The sequence below is a fragment of the Carassius carassius genome, chromosome 17, assembly GCF_963082965.1.
Source record: "Carassius carassius chromosome 17, fCarCar2.1, whole genome shotgun sequence".
Lineage (NCBI taxonomy): Eukaryota > Metazoa > Chordata > Actinopteri > Cypriniformes > Cyprinidae > Carassius > Carassius carassius.
Window position 1 is genome coordinate 32,291,782 of NC_081771.1, and position 25,315 is coordinate 32,317,096.

Sequence of the window (25,315 nt, forward strand, 5' to 3'; positions counted from 1 at the left end):
ATATTCACATATAGCATGTGTGCATGATTTACTTCTTTGAGATCAGTGAATGTAAAGACCAGCATGCATTGTTAAAAATGATCAGAATGCTTTCTTAAATACTTTGCTTCGAATTTGCCTGAAAGCCACTGCTGACAAAGCCTCTACTTCAACAACTTTAGCTTTAAAAGTCTTTCCCAATAGTGTTTGTAATTTGTCATATCTCCTGCACTTTATAGTCTCGTTGTTATGCTAGGGACCGTCTGTCTGTTCTCAGAATAAGGTCAGAGTGCTTTCTAATGTGCCGTGACGTTTGTCTATCATGAAATGGATCGTACTGCAGAGAATCATCCCTTACGTCTCGCGTCTGTCTAAGATGTGGGAGGGAGGTCATCTCAAAGACGGAGCCGCCATTGATTTTCTTCACTTCTCATGTAACTTAAGCGTAGGGCTGTAACTTTATTTTTTGCTGAAAAGATTATTGTTCTGACAGTATTGTTGGGGTGATGTAGATTATCAGCATTAATTATTGTGATTAGCATGGATGTGTTAGTGAGTATGAGCAAATTTATGGGAAAGACTGAAACTTATTTTTCTCTTTATGCTAAGTGTTTTATGCATTTCCAACATGAATTTAAAGTCTGTTCGTACCTCTCTGAGATAAACTCAAGTAGTGCTTTCTCTATCATAATCTGTGAATGTATCTAGAGAACTAACAAATATTATTTAGAAATGACCGAAAATTCTTTCCAGTGATTTTATGAGCTATTACCTCGGTTTCTTTCTTTTTTTGGACACTAGAGATCCTAGATGCATTATAATTGTATGCTTGTAGTTTCAATGAAACTGAGAATGTGTACAGATACATCTTTCTAACCTTTTAGTATTTTTATAAAGCGGTTCATGTTATTTCAATTTATTTTCTCATTGAGGTCAATGCAAAGGTTAGATTTCACGTTCTGTAGTACTTTACATTTTTCATGTTGTTTTTCAGGACATCTCAGGTTTGTTTTCATTTGACCTTTCCTTCATTGGTTTGAGTTGTTTTAGTTTCCTTCTGACATCACAAAGGGAGTTTTTAATTCTATTCTAGAAGGTGCCTCTTTTTTTGTTTGTTTAAGCCATGTTTGAGCTGTTTATGAGAAACCATCTGACATATTGTAGCACCACAAACTGTATTACAGCTCTTCAAAACCACTGTGACCATTCGGTTAGTTACTAGAACAGTGAAAGGTACTGGAAGTAACTCTATTTTTCATATAATATACTCTATTTTTTCACCTCTTCAGAAAGACCGATATTAATATTCCTGCGACTGTATTATTGATGTTCTTATTGCAAAAAGTGTTTTCTAGATGTCAGTTTGAAACATGTAAATATCATTCAGGTTTTTGTCTAGCATAGACCTGTTTTGATTGTGTATGCATCAAATATGTGTAGCTCTCCCCTGTACGACCAAATACATGGATTTTGTTTAATGATATTGTGTGTTTATGTATAACTGAGGACAGTAAAACTGGCATTTTTGCCTCACCTGCTTCCTTAGAAAACCACCTTTGGACTAGTCTGTGCAATATATGCCTTAAGATTTTATTTGATGTCCTTTTGTACAAGCATTACAGAAAAATAAAGCTTTGTTTTTCATTGATTTGTATTAATGTTGTGGAGTAATGGAAATTATTTCACTGAGCAAAAAAGTCCAGAAAGGAGTATTGAGAATTCTCTGTAGTTTGAGTAGATTTAATTATAAAATGCTTCATGTTCATATGATGGTTGACTTCATGTCTGAGAGCTGCCACATATTATAAACAAGATATTCTCAGGGTTTAAGTAGCAGTACCATCAAAAAAAATCAACATATCCCAAAGTCTGCATATCAGAGTTAACAGGAGAATATCAGTTTGAAAAATGAAGGTGACCTTAAGGAATCTTAAGGAATTCTGTACTTCCATTAATGACTTTTATAATGACTTCTAAATACCCATATGATATCTGATAATATTGCTCAGTGAGGGGGAGATACTGATAATCATTTTAAATAGACGTAAAAATATGCTTTTCTACAGGTTTATGGCATCTCCAATGTAATAGTTTCATTTCTGAACTGCATAGATTCCGACCTCAAGAGACGGCCAGCTGCAGAGTACAGTGCTTTATACTGTAGTCCCCCATAAAAACACAAAACACACTGCACAGATTGTTAGCAATGCAACCTGGTTGTATCGAATGCTTTTAGAGGAAAATAAAATACTTGGAATGTTTTGTCACGAAATGTGTTTTTCTTGACTTCTAAGTGCTGATGTGTTTGTAATGTGTCTGTGCACATGCATGCAGCTGACGCTCTCTGATCGTCTACATGTCGTCTTTATCTTTGGCCCCGTGTTTGAGAATCCGGGTGAATTCGCCATAGTTAAAGTTGCCCTTTTTGTCAATGGGTGCCTCTCTGAAGAGCTCGTCCACCTCTTCATCTGTGAAACGATCTCCCATGGTGGTCAGCAGTTCTCGCAGTTGGTCTTCATGAATGAAACCTGTGCAGACGAGAATCAAATGCACAGCTAGACCAGTTCATTAGTTTAATATATAGAGCAAGAGGTATGAGATGTGAACTGCCTCAATACTGGAGCATAATTTCTGCATTTTGAGATAATCAATTCCATATCTTTTATTGCTGAATAAAGTTCTAAAATTCTAATGTATAACCTATATATAGTATTGATGTAGCCTAAAGGGATGGTTCACCTTTAGTTGGTCCTCAATGGCTTGCATAGTGTTTTTCACATATGGAACTCATAGGGACCTGCAACTGAGGGTGAACTGTCCATTTAAGTCATATTCTATACTATCTTAAAAATAAGTTGTGGGAAGTCGTGGCCTAATGGTTAGAGAGTCGGACTCCCAATCGAAAGGTTGTGAGTTCGAGTCCTGGGCCGGCAGGAATTGTGGGTGTGGGGAGTGCATGTACAGTTCTCTCTCCACCTTCAATACCACGACTTAGGTGCCCTTGAGCAAGGCATCGAACCCCCAACTGCTCCCCGGGCGCCGCAGCATAAATGGCTGCCCACTGCTCCGGGTGTTTTTTTTTTTTGCTTTTTTCAGGTTTGGGCTTTTATATACTACTTTCTGTGATGGTCAGACTCTTGATATTAAGGCAGTTTTTGTTTTACCGGACCCTTCCTCGTCGAAGCAGGCGAAAGCGTTCCTGATGACGTCCTCCGGGTCGGTTCCGTTGAGCCGTTCTCCAAACATAGTGAGGAACATGGTGAAGTTGATGGGCCCTGGAGCTTCACTCATCATGCCCTCCAGATAATCATCAGACGGGTTCTTCCCTGAGCACAGGTAACACACACACACACACACACACCAAAGCAAAGGTCAGTATCTGATATAGAAGACTATTATTATCTCCGTCAGACTCACCCAAAGAGGCCAGCATGTCATGGAGATCCTCTTTATCGATGAATCCGTCTCGGTTCTGGTCGATCATGTTGAAGGCTTCCTTGAACTCCTGGATCTGTGACTGGTCAAACATGGCAAACACGTTTGAAGTGGCTCTCTGTGGCCTCTTCTTAGTGGTCTTTCCCTTCGCTCGCTTGCTGGACATGATGACGGTGTTTCAGGTCTGGAAAGAGCAGATGTTGATTAATGCTTCTGCAATTACAGAGTCCTCAGTTGATGTGCATAGATTTAGACTGGGAATGGTGTATTTTTGTTGGCCAAGATCTTGAAAGGAGTTCACAAACCCTTCACCGGAAAAAAGCTCAAGATATGTCGAAGTTTTAAATACACCCTTGTGATTCTTTTAAGCCTTTTAGCTCTCTTATGGAGCAGAGTAATTATTAAGAGTTACCTGATATTTAATAATGTTCTCAAAAAAAGTCGAAAGTCACTTATTTAAGATGTGTCTCTTAACGACTAAGGATTTAGTTAGCTGTTGTCGATCACTAGTCAGCTTTGATCTAGAAAGTGATGAGCATCAGAGATGATGTTACAGACTGAGCCCGACGTCAACAACACATTTCTCAACCATCTGTTTCCAAACACATTAAACATTAATGAGTACATCATTCATTATGAATGTGTAATTAATGTTATTCAGTCTATCTAGATGACCACAGCTAGCTACAGTCATTTTCATATCTGTGTTTTTATTGCTCTTGTATTCATAGTTTCTCAATATCTGCTCAATAAAGTAAGCAAATGCTGTGGAATGATCCGTGTATTCCTTCTATATCCGTTCTGGTCTGTATGCTCAGTGTCTTTATATCACATTAATCTTTCACTGAACAAGAAACCTGTATGTATTTCTCATTCTAGAGTATAATGCTGTGTTATAAACTCTCCTGCTGCATTATTCCTGTGCTGTGTGTTTAGTTTCGTATGAAGCAAGACCAGTATTTATGTAACATTAACTAACTACTTATTTTCAGACTTTGTGTGTGTGTGTGTGTGTGTGTGTGTGTGTGTGTGTGTGTGTGTGTGTCTGTGTGTGTGTGTCTGTGTGTGTGTGTGTGTGTGTGCGTGCGCGCGTGTGTGTGCGTGCGCGCGTGTGTGTGCGTGTGTGCGTGTGTGTGTGTGTGTGTGTGTGTGTGTTGACCACATCACTAGATCACAATGTCCAGCTCCACCACAGGATTAAATGTAGGAATTTAAAGACAGAAGGCTGAAGGATGTTGATCATTCAGCAGGACATTTCCATGCATAATATATTGGATAACAATAAAACTATATAGTTATTTGAATTGGTTAAACTTGTTTAAAATATAATTTCAACTGTTCTTGAAATGAATTTAGATAAATTGGGTTAAACTTAGGGTTTAAATATTTGTTGATACATGTTTGTTTTTCTTTGTCATCGGTGTTACTTTCTATCCTGTTTTTCTGTATTTGTCTACAGGACATGACATCATTATGGTGGTAAAACATCATCAGTAAGTATTATCCATGGATTTGATGAATTCTGCCGTTTTCGTTGCTTTGTGTCTCTCTTAAACACACATCGTTATTAAATAACGCAAACCAACATTTCAAAAAGGTGGTTAAAATATGAAAATGAACTTCCTAACTTTAGCACTTATGAATATCCATAAACGACCCAACACTGGCAACTTTTTCTCACATTTGTTTGTTGCCTCGGAAATTGGTTTGGCAAACACACAGAATTCCTCAGTGGCTCTTTTCAGAGAGACATTAGCAAACTATCCAGTCATTTTGCTTCACTAAAACTGCAGTGGTGATTAACAACAGTAAAGTTTCACCTCCTCTGAATAATAAAAATCTAAAACGAAGTTACTCTATCCCTATAGTTGCTCTCTTGATTTCTGTTAATAAATTGTTTCAGGTTGTGTTCTCCAGCCAGTGGTTACGTCATGGGTCTCACCTCTGACTTTGACCTCAACAGCGCACAAAAAAGACAAGAGCTCTTTTCCAGATGAAGCAATTATGGTCAGGCTGCATGCAAAGTATCTCAAGAGTTTCTTTCATGAGTTGTATCCTCAGGAGGACACGCTCTTATAACAGAAATGCATTGAGCCACACTAAAAACAAAGAAAAAAACTAAAGCAAAGCTCTAAAATGTCCATCAGATGCTTTTCTCTGCATTATGAGCGATGGTCCTGGATCAGTTTTAGCTTCGTAACTGCATCATACGTCACCAGCTCCATCCAGATCTTTCCACAGTGTCCCATAAGCTTCTGTGGAAAGCCTTTATAAGACTTTATAGCACATAAAACCCAAACCAGAGCACAAGGAGATGTCATAACTCACCTCTGATTCAGCTGGACTGTGTCTGTGCTGGAAAGTAAGGCTGTCTGCTACACTTTCAGACACAAAAGTTTCTCCGGAGCATCAGCTTGAGAAATGTGTCCCTCCCGTTTTACTTTCAGCCAATCAGAGGGCTCCGTTCTCCTAAACAGAGCCCGCCCACAGCAGGGATTTAGCCATATAAGGGCAAGGAATGTTGAGCCTGTGTCTGTGTACAACACACAGAGAGTGAGATACTCAGAGAGTCAACATGAAATGACAGGAAAAGAGATAAGATGCCTTATTTAGAGAAAACTGGACTCACATCTGTGTGTGTGTGTGTGTGTGTGTGTGAGGGATGGATGGATGCGTTTATGTATTTTCCACAAAACCACAGACGAGTTTCCTCAGCATAATTTAGCAGTACAGGAGTTTTCAATCATATATATCACATGGATCCTTAAATATGATCCCCTAAACACGAGGGACCCCATCCTAAAACATAAGCTGTATATTTTTTATGTGTAAAGACCTAGATTATACTAACTTAAATGGATATACTATATACTATGCCAATTAAAAATATTATTCTAAAATATTATTAACATTTTAATTTATCATTTTATTTGATCTTTTTTTTTATTAGTTTTGTCAAATATTTATTTATTTATTAGTTTGTTTGTTAATTACACAATTTTTTTACTCCAAATTTTTTTTTTCTAATCCTAATTTAATAACCCCTGGTTTAGTAAATCATTGGATAGACAGTGATCTTAAAAAAGCTACTGAAACTCCATCGAGCTTCATAACAGAGATCTGTTCCATCCTGCATTATTAGATAACTCTGTTGATATTAAATATCTCTCACTTGTGCATCCCAAAACTTTAGTTATTGTCTTCCATGGTCATTAAGTGTGAAACGATCCAGGAACCAAACAAGAGAGAGAGAGTTATTATTATTATTGTTATGGATGTTATTAGATTACTTTTCTTGGAATAGCTAAAAAAGCTGGAATTGTTTACTGTTTCCAAAGTTTCTTGACACAGTTTCTTAACACTAAAAACTATGATAACTGAGCATATACATAATTAAAAAAATGTATGTGTTATTTTTTATGTATTTTATTTAATACTTGAATAAAACGTATGCTAGAATGCACATCATTAACATTCACAGTGATAGACACACAGTGGCTGCAAGGCCATGACTTGATTGACATCAAGTGTTTTGCCAAATCATTTAAAATTAAAAGTAATTACTAGTATGGTCCCATATATCATTCCAGAACAATACACAATTCAACAGATATCATGCAGAAATATGTGTGTGTGTGTCTATATATATATATATATATATATATATATATATATATATATATATATATATATATATATATATATATAATTTAGTATGTGCTTGCTTTTTTATTTATTTAAAAAATATTATTATAAATTATTAAATTATTAAATAACAAATAAATGCAAAAAAAAGAAACCAATAAATAAACACTACACAGTCTCCCTCTAGCGGTGCTTTACTGAAACTTGGGGAACACGAACACACACGTCAACATAGGTGCACCAAAAGAGGGCGTGTCCTGAAGCGAGTCCCAGCTTGTCATTGGTTGTCATGTGATTGACGTGCTGACGTGGGCGTGAGCGCTCAGGAAGTTTGTAATGCATCGCTGTTGTGTTTGAGGTAAGAACAGTCGCATTAACTTTATAAGTTCACCTTTTTTATGGTTAAATGTGTTTGTTTATCAGGTTTGTTTTGTTTTTCCAGCTGAAACGAGTGTTTAGTTTGTAAAGAGTTGCGTTGTGTTTTTGTTCACTGAAGAGTGTTGCTACATTCTGACACGTTTGAGTATCTGGATTGTTACATACATGAAGTAATCGATTTATGTTTTTTTAACTTATTAACGAGGGTTTTGTAAGCAAATTGTTAATACTGTTTGTAAATTTTATGGTTTTGATGCTTGACAATAGACATGTCGGACAAAACAACACATTTGCATTATTGGTCTTTTTACTCTGGAAGTCATTGAATTGAATTGAATTAATTTATTTAGAGCAATATACAATGACACATAACAAGGGCAATAAAGAAACATTTGATTCATTTATACAATAAATTAAATTCATCATACTTTCGTCATACTTTAACAACACTCTGGAAGTCATTGATTTGTTAAGTTGTTTTTACTGTTCAGTTGACTTTCATCAGCAGAGTTTCCCCCTGTTAAACATTTCAAATGATGTTAAACAGGGCTTTTTCTCTCATGTTTTCATTTTTAGTGAGGGTTTGTAGATATATAATGAGGTGCAGTTTTCAGAGGGATCTGTCATTTCTGCTTTGGTTTGCAAAGTAACCCACATCTATTATTTTAGATGTTAAACGATTGTCTTTGGTTAGTCTTTATCAGTCCTGATCAAATATGATGCTGTGCTGCTGGTTTTCTCTCGAATGCTTTCTTGACTTGTGATAAACTTGTAGTGAAGTTTCTCTCAGTTGTCAGTATCAGTAACATGAGACTGAGATGCTATGTACACTACCGTTAAAAAATTAATGATAAAAAAAACAGTATTTTTATATTAATTATAATAATATATTTTTAGAATATAATTAGTATATATAAGTTGATTTCAAAAATGACTGTAAAGGCATTTATATATTATATAACAATTATATTTAAAATAAATGCTGTTTGTTTTGAATTTCTTTTAAATTTATCAAACAATCTTGGAAAAAAAAGTGTATCACAGTTTCCACAAAAATATCAGGCAGCTGTTTTCAATATTGATAATACTCCAAATATATATATTTATTTTTTTTCGAGAAGCAAATCAGCATTTTAGAATGATTTCTGATCATGTGACACTGAAGATGCATTTATTTCTTACGATACATTCACATAGAAAACACTTATTTTAAATTGTAACCATATTTTAGAAGTGTACTGTTTTTATTGTATTTTTGATCAAATAAATGCAAAAGTTTGTTTTCAGTGTTAGTCAAACAAAGGGACACACTGGACTCGCGTTCAATTAAAATTAGTTTTTAACACAAATAGAAATGACTGAGTTGTAAACATGCTGAAATGAGACAGATTTTGAGGTATGTGTTAATCAATTCTGGCTTGTTTAGAGGACATTAAGGTCATGAAGATGATCCCGTGCACTTACTCGTGTGTGATGGTCAGCGCTGACAGAGTTGAGTCATCGTCAAGAGAAATAAGATGATGAGCCGAATCTTCATCGACATTGGTGTCAATTTAGAGCACCGTCCGACAGAATTAGTGCCGATTTGTTCTCTTACTGTCTGTTTGTCTCTCAAACACACACACAATAGCAGATGAAAAGAACGGCTGAGCTTGTTACAAACTGCTGGCACGGCTTTCATGCTGTGTGTGTGTGTGTGATGTTTTCATGTTTAGATGGTTTAATGTTGGAATATTAGTTTTTAATGCTGCGTGTGCAGTCAGATAACAGTGTTTGTGTGGTCTTTGGACGTGTGATGTGTTACAGTCAGATGTTGTGTGTGTGTGTGTGTGTGTGTGTGTGTGTGTGTGAGAGAGAGAGAGAGAACAGTTGAATGTACTGGGTCTAAATCACCAGCTTCACCTTCTTTGTTAGTTTCGCACTCGGCCATCACAGAATAAGGGATTGAATGGCTCTGGACGTGGATAGTTTAGTTAGTCAGCGCTTAACTCATCTCTAGGATGAAGGAGGTTTTACTCCTCGATGGCTGCTGAAGGGTGGAGGCTCCAGGTTTTAAAGGACTTCATCATCATCATCATCATCGTGTGTCACTAGGTGTGGGTAGGTGCTGATGGTGGATCATCAGAGCAGGAGAACAGTGATGATAGTGCACTTGTCTAATATTTAAAACACGAAGGCCTCTAAATCATCATCATCTGAACTTTGCTGCTAATCATGTCACTCACTGTCTGCTCTGAGCCTTCTGGCGTCTAACTGATAGTTTAGACTTTTTAGAAAGGAAAAAGTATTTTAGATTAATTGTACAAAAGTCCTACTTCAGCTTGTGCCTCAAGTGTCTTTTAGCCGTATTTTAATTTTTTTATCAAGTAAACGTTAGAATAACTTTTAGTAGTATTTAGAGATGAACGCACACTGGACTCAAGAAACTTTGGGTTGCTTGATGATTTTTTTTTTTTTTTTTTGAAAAAGAATATCAAATATGATCATTCATCTCTCAAAAATTGTAATGCATTGCGTTATATGTTTTGATCATCAAACTAAGCATTCAAACATCGTCTTACTGGGATATATTATTGGTGATATTGAGTGACGACTGATATTTCTATCATTTTTGTAGATTTCGTTGATTTACAAGCAACAGAATTTCATCATAAATTTTAGCATTTTTGCACAGACTATCTGAGCCATAAAAGCCTGCTGTATCAAAATATGATAATCAAACTTCTTTCTTTTCATTTAGATTTTTGTCTGACTTTTATGTGATGTGTCAGGCTTTACAGGGTTAAAATGTGTTTGTGGCACAAGGAGGTAATTTCTGTAATTTTAAATATTCACACAAATATGCATTTTAATGCAAGAAATCTCTTTAGGTTGATGTATTTATATTTGTTAGACCTCTGTGAGCTTGAATGAAAAAGGAGAGGTTTCAACTCGTCAAGGTGTTTCTTAATGTCAACAAATCATATTTCACGCTATTAACCTTCTCCTTAATTCCTGTACTGATCTTATTGTGAATGATTCTTCAGTGCAGGTTATTCTAAAGGAAAATACAGCAAAACACCAAAGAGATCTGCTAGTCTGTTATTGCGTAACATGCATTTGTCAGATATATATTATGTCAAAATTCAGTTTTACAAATGTTGGCAATGCAGTTTTTGGCATGGCTTTAGATCTTCTAGCATGTCATGATAATAAACAGTTGTGCTTTGAGACTCAGGAACATCTCTGAAGACAGTGAGAGGACGTCAGGAAATATCTTTGTCTGTTGTTCTTCAGTCCCAGACCATGAACTACGTGGGTCATCTGGCCGAGACGGTGTTTGTGACCGTGAAGGAGCTGTATCGCGGTCTGAATCCGGCCACGCTCACCGGTGGCATCGACGTCATCGTGGTCCGTCAGCCTGATGGCAGATACCAGTGCTCACCGTTTCACGTGCGCTTCGGGAAACTCGGCGTCCTGCGCTCCAAAGAGAAAGTGGTGAGGTGGAAATGTGTTCAAATGAAGTTACCTACCATCAGTTATGAGTGCACGCTGGTTGTTATGTGACAGCTGTGTTTATGTTCTGAACATCTGCGTGATGGCTTCGTTAAAGCTGTCAGAAGAACTAACCAAATCTAAACACCAGACTGATGTGGGAACATGTTGTTAGCAGGAAATAGTTATCAGGACATGCAAGCGTTTTCATAAATGTGTCAAAAACACAGCTACCACATTTTGTCAGAATGAAAAAAAAAAAGATTTAGTTTAATTTCTTTACAGAAATGGCAGTCACTTTCATTTAACAGCTGTGGGATCTTAACTTAAACTTAACATCAGATCATTTATTTTCATTTCACAGCAAGGATAATGGTAGTCACGTTTCCATTCAACAGCAATTACATTTCACTTAACTTGTAAAATAGTATTGCTTAATTAAATTATGCGTTGCATTAAATTTGTTGTCGAATGTTGAGTTAAAATTCCACTGTTGTTAAATAATAATAATAGGACTGCCAATAAATTTGCTTTAAAATAAAAAGTAAAAAGATTTAAAATGGTAAAGTAAATTTAAGTTAAATAAGTTAAATGACTACTATTCTATATAGAATATTTATATATATTCTATATTTTTTGTCATTAATTTAAAGGCTGTTATAATGTCATTTAACAGCAAGTGCATGTCATTTAGCTTAGCTAGATTTAATTAAATTAAACTTAATTTAACAGTGTAACTCATTAACTTTTTTAAAGGCTTAGAATTTCATTTACTCATAATTGAACAATTCAATTTAATTTTTTTTGCATCTGTACCTTTAAGCCTCCTTTATGTAACAGACTTCTGTGTACAGAATATGTGATAATATGTAAATAATGACGCTCATATGTTTATGATCTCACGGGTAATGAACGAGTCTTGACTATTTCTACATAGCACATGATTTTTTTCTTTCCAACGGGTGAAGAAATCTGATCTCCCTCATTAATTGTTTGGTTTTTCAGAATTCGTATTTATAATCCAGCAAGCCTAAGACATACTGCTCCTCGTTGAGCTCATGTAGCCGCTGTATTTGTCGTCCACAGGTGGATATTGAGGTCAACGGAGAGCCTGTGAGCCTGCAAATGAAGCTGGGAGATAACGGAGAGGCGTTCTTCGTGGAGGAGAACGAGGATTTTGAGGTCTGTCTGGATGACTGTGAGTTCTCTCCTTTAATGTTCTCCTGTGGTTTTCACGATTCTCTCTCTGTGTCCGTCTCAGACACGGGTTCCTGTTCACCTCTGCACCTCTCCGATCCCCACGGACGTCCCAGAAGTGTTCGAGATGACCGAGTCTCCCTCCAGCATCACGTCCTCCTCCAGCCGCCGCAAAAAACGCCGCAGGAAGAGAACGCGTTCAGACACGACTCTGCGAGAGGAGGCCAATTCCTCCTCAGACGAGAAAGAAAGCCTAGATCGAGATTTCCTAAAGGAAGAGTCGCCTTTGGCCGCAAGGTTAGAGGTTTACTACAGTTATTGTGCATTTACTTTTCCTGATATGTCTGAGAGTGTCTGATAAGTGTAAGATTGTTGGCTGCTTATTTCATGAAGTTAGAAATTATATACTACTACCAGTTATTCATTTTGCATTGCACCATTAAACCTAGCTGAAAAATAACTCTGCATGCGTCCGACTAGGAGTAACGCTTAACGGAGTAACTGAATTGCGCTTTTAAACTTGTTTTACCTGACAAACTTCAATCCTTTAGACGATCCTTTAAACTTGTTTACATTTTATGTGAATAAATTGCTTTGTTAGCAACACTTCAACACACAACCTAAGCACCACGTCTCTGTGTGCATGTCATATAAAATCAGACTTAAAAATAAAGGCCATTTCTAATAGTTGTTTGGTATCAGTATTTTATTGATCCTTAATCATTTCAAATACAGTTTCTGAATGTTATTCACATATAAAAATAGCTGTATATCAGTTTACCATTAGTTGCATGAGGCAAAAGAAGTTAGAATCAAGGAAAAACTTCAGTTCACTACGTTTCAAAACAACTTCGACTCATTTCATTGAAAGCTGCTTTTGAATAACTGATGATAAATGTTGTATTATGTGACTAAGCATTACTTTTAATACTGTCTGACGTAATTTTACAGTTTTACAGAGTTGGTTACAAAAACTACATGGAAGTTACTACACGTCTAGTGTGGATGTTACCTTCCACTTTAAAGGGATAGTTCACACACACACACACACACACACACACACACAAAAAGATAATTATGTTCTCTCAAAAATTTTCTATCTTCGCTGAAGTTGACGGTAGCCATTGACTTCTATAGTAGGAAAAAAAATACTATGGTTAATGGCTACCGTCAATTGTTTGCTTACCCACATTCTTCAAAATATCTTCTTTTGCGTTCAACAAAAGACAGGGTGTGGAACGTGAGGGTGGGTAAATGATGATAATCTTGCCATTTTTGGGTGAACTATCCCTTAATAGTGTGGACTCCTGAACGGCTGCTGAACCCAGGCCCAGGACACTGATGATTTGTGTTTTTGCTCTCTTCAGTAAGTCTGTGTACTACTCGCTGACAGAGGAACCCTACGAGGAAGCGTCTGGAGCTCAGATCAGAGACGTTCATCCTCACTCTGATGGAGAGTGTTCTGTGAATGAGAGGTAGTTATGTGTCCTTCAATCAGCCCATATCTTATCTCTCTGCTCGTGTTAGGGCTATCTGAAGGCAGAGCTCTGTTTACTTGTGTTGTCTGTGTCTGTAGTGTGTTCTTCAGCCGTCCATCATCTCCTAAGAGTGATTCAGAGTTGTGTAAGCAGCAGGAGTCTCTAGGGCCTCAGATGCAGTGGAAATGGGGCGCTTTTCCCAAGGTACCATGCTGCATTCAACTACTGCATGCATGCAGAATGTCAGGCTGTTATCAAAGTAGATTACTACATTTTCTGACGATTGCATGTGCAAAACTCACTGTCTGTTGTGAAAAAATAGGGCTGAGCAATACAGCAAAAAAATTTCACAATATAATTTTTCAAATCGTATCAGTTTTCATCATTGATAATAATCAGAAATGTTTCTTGAGCAGCAAATCAGCATATTAGAATGATTTCTGAAGACCACGTGACACTGGAACAATGATGCTGAAAATTCAGCTGCGCATCACAGAAATATATTACATCTTAGGAAATCTTGCAATAGAAAAGATTTTAAATTGTAATAATATTTCACAATATTACAGTTTTACTATTTGAGAAATAAATGCAGGTTTAGTGAGCAGAAAAAGAATTCTTTTTAAAATTATATAAAAAAAAAAGAAAGAAATCTCACCGACCCCAAACTTTTTAACATTAGTGAGGTATTTCAATAGGATCCTGCACAAAACAGTTGACTCAGTGGTTCTTGTGTTTGTGTAGGTGAGTCAGGCAGAGAGGGATGAATCGCCAATCACGGCCTCTGACCACTCCCACTTCCGCACTATCCTTCGCCAAGCCTCCATTGACGTGGAGAGCACTGACTCTACACCGATGGTGACCGTAGTGAGACCCAAGCCTCAGATTGGTACAACCAGCCCTGTTACATCACATTTCACTCACACAGCTGTTTCGTCTTCAATTAGCACACAACTGGACCTCAAGGTCACAGAAACACATGTGATGACCTTTCAGTCCGCAGACGACTCCTTCCCACAGGCCTGGATTGCACCAGAAAACACAGAGACCAAAGACTTGACCGTTAGCAGCACAGACAATCACACTCAGACCTATAATATAACCAGCTCTACAAGCACAATGCATGGGAGCAGTGCTAGTTCAGACACCGTGGCTCCTGTAGGAAGCCAAGAAACCTGGGGTGAAAATAATGTCTCGTTCACATCCGAAATCCAAACCATCACATTTGGTGAGACTCGATCAGATACGGTTTTAGAAGCAGAGGTGAACTCAGTGGACACAATCAATGCTTTACCAAAACACCAAAGCTCTGTGGGAGGCTCAGAGGAGGGGGCGGGGTTACAGACTTCACCGACCAATCAGAATGCAGAGCTAGCTGGAGTGACACCAGCTCTGGAGTCCATCCTCAAATCAGAGGATTCAATGCTTCCCGAGTCCTCGAAAACAACAGACCCTCAGGGCAAGAGGAAAGGTAGCGGATTACACTTGTACTTGTGATTCAGTGACTGAAAATGATTTGAAACATTTCACCTGAACTGCACTTGTTGTTTTTTCTAGTCAAGCGGAGTCATCATTTGGGACCATCTGATATCTATCTCGATGACCTCTCCAGTCTTGCCCCTGAAGCTGCTGCCCTCTATTTTCCAAAGAGGTTAGAAGCTTTATTAGCCATTTATTTAGCTTTATTTTTATTTTTTTGCTTTTTGACACAATAAATAAATGGTTGTAAGACTACAGCAATAAAAAATAAAAAATGAATTGAGTATATTATTATTATTATTATTATTATAAAAAATAATAGTAAAAATAAAATCTACATAAAGTAAATGCATTTTTTTTTTGACACAATAAATAAATGGTTGTAGCACTACAGTAATGAAAATATAATATTCATTAAGTATTATCATTATTATTAATTGCAAAAATAAAATAAAACTTTTGTTATATCTATGATTTTTGATGCAGTAAATAAATAAGGCAGGACTACAGCAATAAGATCTATTAAATAAATAAAACAAAATCTATAATTTATTATTATTGCTATTATTATGTTTTTATGAGACCTAAACAAGTAGTTAGTAAAAGAATAGAGTGCAAGTCTAAAAGTTTTTAAAAATACAATTAGAATAGAGCGTGCTAGAGTTCGAGGGTCACGTCAGTGATGGTTCTGTGGTTGTGGCTTATTATTACTGTACTATTATCTTAAATATGGAGAAGCGTAATATAAGGAATGAGGAGGAATGTCCAGACATTTGTCCAGGAGTTTAATTCCTGTCCCTCTCTCCATGTCTTCAGTGAGACGGAGTCGTCGGATCTCGTCTGGACTCTTGGGCCGGATCCGTGTCCTCCCTCGGGTCAGATGTCCTCTCAGTCACTGGCCAGCGCTAACACAGACAGCAGCTCTGAATATCTGTCCGACTCCACCACAGACGCGCTGGACGTCACCATGTCTCTGTGTGGGAGAGGAGACATCAGTCAGATCAGTAAAGGTGAAGAGAGACTAACACTGTCCTAACCTAGAAATCCCAGCCATGTTCAGTCACTTTTGTCTCCATGTGCCGTGTAGCTCCACCCGCAGTGATATCTTATTATATCTTTATATTTATAAGTCACTTTGGATAAAAGCGTCTACTATATGACTAAATGTAAGCAGCACAGGTATGTTTGTAGCAATAGTCAATAATACATTGAATGGCTCAAAATGATACATTTTTCTTTTATGCCAAAAATCATTAGGATATTACGTAAAGATCATGTTCCATTCATCATCCACCAATTCCCTACTATAAATATATAAAAATACAATTTGTGATTAGTAATATGCATTGCTAAGGACTTAATTTTTTGGACAACTTTAAAGGCGATTTTCTCAATATTTAGATTTTCAAGTAGTTGTATCTCAGACAAATATTGTAAGATCTTAACAAACCATACATCAATTGAATGCTTATTTATTTATTTATTTATTTATTGATGTATACATTTTGATAAAAATAATAATTCACCCTTATTACTGGTTTTGTAGCCCAGGGTCACATATATTGAGCATCAAATATGTTATGATTGGCTGTGATTTTGTTGTGTCATGCAGAACAGAAAAATGATTCAAGCCGATATCTTTAGCTCTTCCTTCCTATATTCTTTCTTTTTTTTGTGTGTGTGTGTCGCAGAGAAGTTCATGGAGCATCTTGTCAAGTATCAAGACTTTGTCAACAACCCTGGAATTATTGAAGACCCGAACCTTGTCATCTGCATCAACTCAAAGTTAGCATCTGTTATATATATTCATTTATTAAAACTGTTGGTAACATTAAGAGATCACATCACTTGTTAATCTAATTAATCACAAATTACATTTGGCTGTGAAAATACCCCCAAAAGATTATCTAATGCTATTTTTGTGTTAAGGTATCAAGTAGACTTTACAAAAAGTATCTTTAAAAAAATAAATATTTGATTTGATTCAACATAAAATTCATTACACAAACGTTAAGGCAACAACAGCCCAACATAAAGTATGGAGCACATACGTTTTCTTGCATTTATGGATTTATGGAGTTGTTGCCCTGCATCATATTTGTCAACATTTGGCTTCAGATGTGGCTCATCCAATCAGATTTTAGAGCCAGAGCTGTTTACCAGTTGTAGAATGGTCATTTTATCACATATGCACTCTGATTATATTATGGTTCGTGGTCGATTTGTTTCAGATATTATAACTGGGCAGTGGCAGCACCAATGATTCTGTCAGTTCAGGCTTTCCAGAAGACTTTACCAAAGGTAGATGGGGCCAGAGATCTTTGGTTACTGCTTCAAAGACTATTCGTTCAGAGGTCATGACTTGTTTTTTCTGTTGTAGAGCACCATTGAGCAACTAGTCAGAGATAAGATGCCTAAAAAGTCTGGCCGCTGGTGGTTCTCCTGGAGGAGGAAAGATCGGAACAATGTCGTGGTAAAAACTCAATATGAAACTGAATCTAACATTACAGAAATAACGCTTAAGTCAAGAAAGGAGCAACTCTATTGTGCAATTTCCCTTTAAGAGACTGATAAGTACCCTATCTGCTGACTGCGCCTGTATATCTCTGATGCGGCACATGCACATGCATTTTTTTCTCATGTTAGGGAAGCCAAAGTTCAGATGCAGAGGGGAATCAGCTTGAAGCATCGGCTGCTATCACTGGACACTCTTCACTGAAGTAAGATGTGTGTTTGCATGCATGCAAAACATGAAGCACTCAATAATTCAGAAGCTTCAGAAGGCATGCACCAGCGCAAGCCACCAAAAGTGCACAAAAATGTGTTGGAGATGTCTTATGTGTCATGATACAAGACAAAAAAGGATGCAAAGGAATAAACAAAAGCAGCATAAATTAATCAAATTTCATGCAGCCACACCAACAGGTGTCAGTATAAAGAACAGATCTACAGCACACATAAGAGTAAATGAAACAAAAGTAAATTAAATGCAATGCATGTGTGTGCACCACATCTTAAAGCATTTTGTGTTCTCTGCACTAAATCTCATGCAACCTGTCAGGGACTTTTTCAAACATTGCATAAATTTGTACGCTTGTTATGAAACCAGCATGTGTGTATATAGGCTTCCTCTCCTTATCAGAGAGCACTTGACCTTTGACTTCAGTTAAACATGGTGAAAGGCAGTATTATCAAGACTATTGGCTGATTGTGCATTGCTCACTTTGATCTTTGACCCAGTATATGCATTCTGTGTATGCAGGAGTTCTGTTGAACTCTCGAGTGATGAGGATGGCTCTGTCTCTATGAGGAAGAACAGTGAAGCGATGAACACAGCACAGTGCATCAGTCAGATGTACCGCAAATCTCTGCGGCTGACCTCTGAACAGATCGTAAGAGTCACATCAACAACAGCATCAACATCTGTGTTTCAAGTAGAGTCTAGTCATAAGCAAGTGGAAGACTTTATTTAGAAGAATATTCCAAATAAATATAAACATTAAATAGATATAAATAATAAATAAATAAATATTAATATTAAATAAATAAATACATAAATATTATTTATTTTTTATTGATTTATTTTGAGGTAAATTTTAACTAGTCATGTTGTCAGCCTTTTTTTTTTTTTTTTGTATTTAGATAATCAAGCTTGATAATATGAATGAAGATTAATATGAATTTAAATGGCTGTATTACAGTAGTGAGAATATTTTGCATTACTCAGTGCTCTCAAATGTAGGCTGCTTTATTGAAAAAACTACTCATTGATAGACTAGACATGAGCAATGAGTGTCTGATGTTTTCTGTGTGTGTGTGTGTCAGGAGAGTCTGAATCTGCGTGAAGGAGCTAATACGGTTGTGTTCAGTGTGACCACACAGTATCAGGGCACCTGTCGCTGTGAAGCCGCTATTTTCCTCTGGAGCTACGACGACAAAATCATCATCTCCGACATCGATGGGACCATCACCAGGCGAGTCTCTCTGAATCCCTGCAGGATTTGGAGTTACTCTCTGTGACATCAGGCTGACAGTGGTTCATCTTTCTCTCTGTATCAGGTCAGATGCTCTGGGGCAGATTTTACCGCAGCTGGGGAAAGACTGGACTCATCACGGCATCGCCAAACTATATCACAAGATACACCAGTAAGAAACAAATTCACAACTTTCTGATTTAATGAAACGCTTGTTGTCCACTATAAATATGTGCAAATTTGTATATGTAGTTTTGAGACATAACGAAACAGTTTTAAGCAGCAGCAACACAAATATACATGCCATATATATAGGTGTCATATACCTTTATTATATTTATACTTTTTTTTTTTTTTACCTGAGATGCACTAAAAAATAAGTGGATGTACAATTATTGCTGTTAATTGCATAGCTACCTGTATATTTGCTGATAAAGTCTAACATGCATCACAACAGGCTTATGTTGCATCACATCTTGCCATTTTATTTGTAACCTGTTAAAACTTCATGCATCTTAAGACATCTGGTCTACTCTGTTCTGGCCTGTTAAGCTGTTTTTGAATATGTTATGTGATAAAATGTATACATTAATTTTTCGACAGCCCTGTTAAGACTTTTATTCCTCAAGGATGCATTAAATTGATCAAAAGTGCCAGTGAAGACATTTATAATGTGACAAAAATATTTTTGTATTTTAAATAAATGCTGTTCTTTTGGACTTTGTTCATCCAAGAATCCTAAAAAAATAAATAAATGTCAGTTTCCCCAAGAATATTACACGACATTGATAATACTCAGAAATGTTTCTTGAGCAGCAAATCAGTATATACGAATGATTTCTGAAGATCATGTGACACTGAAGACTGTAAAAATGCAGCTTTGAGCACAGGAATAAATTACATTTTAACAGATATTCACATAGAAGAGATTTGGTTTAAATTATAATAATATTTCTCTATTTTTACTGTCTTTCTGATCAAATATATGCAGCCTGAGTGAGCAGAAGAGACTTCTTTCAGTTTAAAACATTACACTTTTACTCACCCTCATGCGCTTGAATGGTAGTGTGTTTAAGAAGCATTTGTGAGCCTGTTCTTGTCTTGCAGGAATGGTTATAAGTTCCTGTACTGTTCGGCTCGAGCTATAGGCATGGCAGACATCACTAAGGCTTACTTGCAGTGGGTTAATGATCGAGGAACGGTTTTACCCAAAGGACCGGTGCTACTGGCTCCCAGCAGCCTGTTCTCAGCCTTACACAGGTGAACACAAACAGACCATTAATGTAGATCACAGCCACCTCTAACACTACTGTTGACTCTGTGTGTGTGTGTGTGTGTGTGTGTGTGTGTGTGTGTGTGTGTTCTCAGGGAGGTGATTGAGAAGAAGCCGGAGGTGTTTAAGATCGCCTGTCTGACTGATATCAGAGATCTGTTCAGTCCCGTCACACAGCCTTTCTACGCCGCCTTCGGCAACAGAACTAACGTGAGCTTTCCTTCAGCGTCACAAGCATGTTAGGAATGATGGGAAGGCCTGACTGTGTTTTGTGTCTGTGTGTAGGATGCATACGCGTATAAAGAGGTGGGTGTTCCTGAGACTCACATCTTCACTGTGAACCCCAAAGGAGAACTCATACAAGAAAAGACCAAAGGAAACAAGTCCTCGTGAGTCTGGAATAATCCATCGATTTTTCTAAAAAGAAGTCTTCTCTGCTTAATAAGGCTGCATTTATTTGATCAAAAATACAGTGGAATCTGTAATATTGTGAAATATTTATATGACTTTTCTATGTGAATATCTGTTAAACTGTCATTTATTCCTGTGATCAAAGCATCATTCCTCCAGTCTTCAGTGTCACATGATCTTCAGAAATCAGAATAATATGATGATTGTCACGGCTTACGCTGCTGGAAGGAACACGGAGCCGAGGGATAAACGAAACAAGGATTTATTAAATCAAACATAGGCAAGGCAAGTAGCAAATAACAGGTGGCAAGTGGCAAGTGGCAAGTAACAGGTAACAAGTGGACAAGTAGACAAGTAACAAGTAGACGAGTAGACCCGACAAAACAGAACCGAAAGGACAAGGCTTTTATACAACGGATAATTGGGAAAACACAGGTGGATGGCATGACTTAATTAACAGGGACAAAAACACACAAAATGAGTCCAGGTGTGTGACAGTACTCCCCCCTCCCGGTAGGTGCGTCCTCGCACCGTAGAAACAACAAAGGGAGGCGTGGGTGGGAACTTGGGAGGAGGTTCCGGTGGAGGACAGCCTCCCAGGAGGGGGCCAGCAGACAGGGACCACAGAGGAAGGAGCCAGGGAGGAGATGACGGAGGGAGGAGCCAGGGAGGAGACAGGAAGGATCTGAAGCAGGAGGTACCCAGCAGGACCCAGGCCACAGCCATAACGGCCCAAGGTGGGGCCTACGGTGGAAGGAGCCATGGAGGAGGAATGGTCACCGACTCCAGGGACTCGACCCACGGCAACGGAGCAAGTGGAGGAGGAGCCCGAGGCGGAGACGGAGAGCCGAAGAGCCAGGGTGACAGGGAGGAGCCGGAGGTCCTAGGCGGAACTGATGGCTCTGGTGACTGACGCGGAGATGTGGATCCGGAAGGCCGCGGTGAGGCCAGAGTGACCGAGGACTGAGGTGTAGCCGAGGGGATGAAGGAGCCTGACAGAGCCGGAGGGACGGAGGGATGAGGCGAAGCCGGAGGAGTGGAGTCCCGAGGCATAGGATGGACGACGCCAGACCAAGGCGGAGCCAGAGGGACAAGGGAGCCAGGCAGAGCCTGCGGACTGCCGGGCCACGGCGGAGAGGAAGGAGCTAGGAGCCATGGTGGAGCCGACGGGTCAACGGGCCGAGGCGGAGTCCAGGCCTCAGAGGCTGGAGGCGGAGGTGAGGGAGACGCCGACCAAGGCGTCGCTGGAGGATGGCGGTCCCGCTGAACTCGCACCACAATGATGGTAGGCTGAGGGCGAGCAGAGGGGCAGCCAGACGACAGCGGAGGAGGAGGCAGGAGTGGGTGGGAGGGTGGGAATTTTGGAGGAGCAGGCATTGGAGTAAGCTCTGGGGCTGGAGCCCTTCCTGGGCTTAACGGAGGATCAGGAGCCCGTCCTGGGCTTAACGGAGGATCAGGAGCCCGTCCTGGGCTTAACGGGGGTTCAGGAGCCCGTCCTGGGCTTAACGGGGGTCAGGAGCCCGTCCTCGGCTTAACGGGGGATCAGGAGCCCGTCCTGGGCTTAAAGGAGGATCAGGAGCCCGTCCTGGGCTTAACGGAAGATCAGGAGCCCTTCCTGGGCTTAACGGGGGTTCAGGAGCCCGTCCTGGGCTTAACGGGGGTTCAGGAGCCCGTCCTGGGCTTAACGGGGGTTCAGGAGCCCGTCCTGGGCTTAACGGGGGTTCAGGAGCCCGTCCTGGGCTTAAAGGAGGATCAGGAGCCCGTCCTGGGCTTAACGGAAGATCAGGAGCCCTTCCTGGGCTTAACGGAGGATCAGGAGCCCGTCCTGGGCTTAACGGAGGATCAGGAGCCCGTCCTGGGCTTAACGGAGGATCAGGAGCCGGTCCTGGGCTTAAAGGAGGATCAGGAGCCCGTCCTGGGCTTAAAGGAGGATCAGGAGCCCGTCCTGGGCTTAACGGGGGAACAGGAGCCCGTCCTGGGCTTACAGGAGGATCAGGAGCCCGTCCTGGGCTTAACGGGGGAACAGGAGCCCGTCCTGGGCTTAACGGGGAATCAGGAGCCCTTCCTGGGCTTAACAGAGGATCAGAAGCCCGTCCTGGGCTTACAGTAGGATCAGGAGCCCGTCCTGGGCTTAACGGAAGATCAGGAGCCCTTCCTGGGCTTAACAGAGGATCAGGAGCCCGTCCTGGGCTTACAGGAGGATCAGGAGCCCGTCCTGGGCTTAACGGGGGAACAGGAGCCCGTCCTGGGCTTAACGGGGAATCAGGAGCCCTTCCTGGGCTTAACAGAGGATCAGGAGCCCGTCCTGGGCTTACAGGAGGATCAGGAGCCCGTCCTGGGCTTACAGGAGGATCAGGAGCCCGTCCTGGGCTTAACGGAAGATCAGGAGCCCTTCCTGGGCTTAACAGAGGATCAGGAGCCCGTCCTGGGCTTAACAGAGGATCTGGCATAGGTGAACTGGAAACCCCCTCATTTTGACCCATTTGGCGCTCCACATTTTGCTCCCTCGTGGTGGGCAGTGTCGCCGGCTCTCGCACCTGGTCTGACGGGTTGCTCTCTGGCTCTCCGTCATCGGTGGGCTCGGGCTTATGCCTCGTACCGTGGGGAGATTGTAGGCTGGGCTCTGGGTCCAGAGTGGACCTGGCGAGATCCTCCATTGGGCCGACCGTGAGAGGTGACCCATTTCTCACCAGATTCCACTCTATGAAGGCGGCGAAATCCTCCCGAGGACCATCTTTGGGCGACAACAAGTAGCAAATAACAGGTGGCAAGTGGCAAGTAACAGGTAACAAGTGGACAAGTAGACAAGTAACAAGTAGACGAGTAGACGAGTAGACCCGACAAAACAGAACTGAAAGGACAAGGCTTTTATACAACGGATAATTGGGAAAACACAGGTGGATGGCATGACTTAATTAACAGGGAAAAAAACACACAAAATGAGTCCAGGTGTGTGACAATGATATCCTTGCCAAAAACATTTCTGATTATTATCAATGTTGAACACAGTTGTGCTGCACAATATTTTTGTCGAAACCATCATACATTTTATTTTTCAGGATGCTTTGAGTTCTAGATGTTACAGATTACTTTTCTTACTCACCCCATACTTAAAACAAATAGTGCATCACATTTTCCACAAAAAAAGTTATTAGCAAATACGGTTTCTTTTTTAATTTTTCATTTTTTAAGCATAGATTATAATCAGAATTATTTCTGGACTAATGATGTTAGAACTCATCTTTGATCACTGGAATAAATTACTTTTCACAATATAATCACATAGAAAAACTGTTATTTTAAATTGTAAATATATTTCACAGCATTACTGTTTTTAATGTTGTTGTTTTTTTACTAGTGCTGTCAAATGATTAATCGCTATTACTCGCTTTCAAAATAAAAGTTTTTGTTTACATAATATATGTGTGTGTACTGTGTATATTTATTATGTATATATAAATACACACATACAGTAAAATATTTGCATGTATATATTTATATTCATATATATTTTATTATATATAAATATATTCAATATATAAACATAAAATACTTTTCTAAACCACTTCAGCTATTATTTTGATTTTTTGAGAATTAGGCATATGCAATATTGGACCCACCGGTGGGTCCCCAGAGTTGATGTGGTTAATATACACATGCATGGGTAATAATGCATATAATGCATGGGTGATAATCAACACAGCACACACAGATATTTCATGTAAACAAAAACTTATTTGGATGCGATTAATTGTTTGACAGCACAAATTTTTTTATCAAAAAAATGCAAAGACTTCTTTCAAAAACATTAAAAACTTAGTTATTTTGGCTAGTAGTGTCTATACAGTATACACACAATCAAACAGTGTATTAAAGGAATAGCTCACCCAAAATTATTGTCATCATTTACTCACCTCTATTTAATATTCATGAATTCAACAAAACGAAAAGAAATGCAATTGTTTGACTTTGCTCTGTGTGTGTTACTCTCAGTTACTCTCATCTCAGTGATCTGGTGGATCACATCTTCCCCTTCATCTGTAAAGATCGTGCGTCCTCCTTCGACTGTCCTGAGTTCAGTCATTTCTCCTTCTGGAGAGAGCCTCTGCCTCCGCTGGACCTCGCTGAGCTGACCTAAACACAGCTTCACACAGACACCCATCGTCTGCTCAGATAGACCTCTTCCTCAGCATCTCTGCTCACTTCCCTTTCTGTTTATCTGTGTGTTTACAGCCAAACCTGCTGTAGCATCAACACTGGACACACACACACACACACATGCAAGGACGCACAATCCTACTCAAACACATGATACACGCTAGGCGATGATAGCATAACACTACACTGAGCATCAGAGAAGCTCTTTTGACCCACAGATACCGAGCTCCTTCGTGAACAAACCTGTGCGCTGTGACTATAACACAGGTCTGGGCTCTCATCAGTCTATGTTCATTTCAACTTCTCTCCCAAATAATGTTTTCTATTATTCTCATCTTTTTAAAAACTTTTTTACAATCGCTGGTTACTGTAAAAGTGTGTTTTATCAGCAAATACTTCATACAGCTGAGTTGTATTTTATTTATTTCGGACAT

General features: G+C 39.2%; 3 protein-coding genes across 4 annotated transcripts in view; 1 reads left to right on the forward strand and 2 right to left on the reverse strand.

Annotated features, from left to right (window-relative positions):
* Positions 1-25,315, reverse strand: part of tgm2b (transglutaminase 2b) — a 251,085-nt gene that overhangs the window by 199,946 nt on the left and 25,824 nt on the right. The gene's annotated exons all lie outside the window — the stretch shown is intronic.
* Positions 1,699-5,895, reverse strand: myl9b (myosin, light chain 9b, regulatory). Its single transcript, XM_059497735.1, has 4 exons — positions 5,743-5,895; positions 3,397-3,598; positions 3,144-3,305; positions 1,699-2,507 (listed from the first exon to the last, which is right to left on the reverse strand). Exons 2-4 carry the CDS (start codon positions 3,578-3,580, stop codon positions 2,332-2,334), a joined length of 522 nt encoding a protein of 173 aa, XP_059353718.1. The 5' UTR covers positions 3,581-3,598; positions 5,743-5,895; the 3' UTR covers positions 1,699-2,331.
* On the forward strand, positions 7,306-25,098 carry zgc:123305. 2 transcript variants are annotated; one of them, XM_059497737.1, is made up of 20 exons: positions 7,306-7,417; positions 10,714-10,914; positions 11,998-12,093; positions 12,173-12,405; positions 13,476-13,583; positions 13,685-13,790; positions 14,331-15,057; positions 15,144-15,237; positions 15,882-16,075; positions 16,757-16,850; positions 17,297-17,366; positions 17,446-17,538; positions 17,712-17,785; positions 18,328-18,457; positions 18,891-19,039; positions 19,125-19,211; positions 20,147-20,299; positions 20,408-20,522; positions 20,598-20,701; positions 24,717-25,098. In XM_059497737.1, exons 2-20 carry the CDS (start codon positions 10,723-10,725, stop codon positions 24,859-24,861), a joined length of 2,964 nt encoding a protein of 987 aa, XP_059353720.1. In that variant the 5' UTR covers positions 7,306-7,417; positions 10,714-10,722; the 3' UTR covers positions 24,862-25,098. The 2 variants fall into 2 exon arrangements, with proteins under 2 accessions (XP_059353720.1, XP_059353719.1); XM_059497736.1 differs by lacking the exon at positions 7,306-7,417 and adding an exon at positions 10,332-10,376.

Bases quoted from the DNA above. Each gene is read 5' to 3' on its own strand.
- zgc:123305 (XM_059497736.1), top strand. From the start codon at position 10,347: ATGAAAAAGGAGAGGTTTCAACTCGTCAAG. The intron at 12,094-12,172 runs GTCTGTCTGGAT...TGTCCGTCTCAG, and splicing joins AGGAGAACGAGGATTTTGAG to ACACGGGTTCCTGTTCACCT. The intron at 12,406-13,475 runs GTTAGAGGTTTA...TGCTCTCTTCAG, and splicing joins GAGTCGCCTTTGGCCGCAAG to TAAGTCTGTGTACTACTCGC.
- myl9b (XM_059497735.1), bottom strand. From the start codon at position 3,580: ATGTCCAGCAAGCGAGCGAAGGGAAAGACCACTAAGAAGAGGCCACAG. The intron at 3,306-3,396 runs GTGAGTCTGACG...ACCTGTGCTCAG, and splicing joins TGACATGCTGGCCTCTTTGG to GGAAGAACCCGTCTGATGAT. The intron at 2,508-3,143 runs GTAAAACAAAAA...TCGTCTGCACAG, and splicing joins CTTCGACGAGGAAGGGTCCG to GTTTCATTCATGAAGACCAA.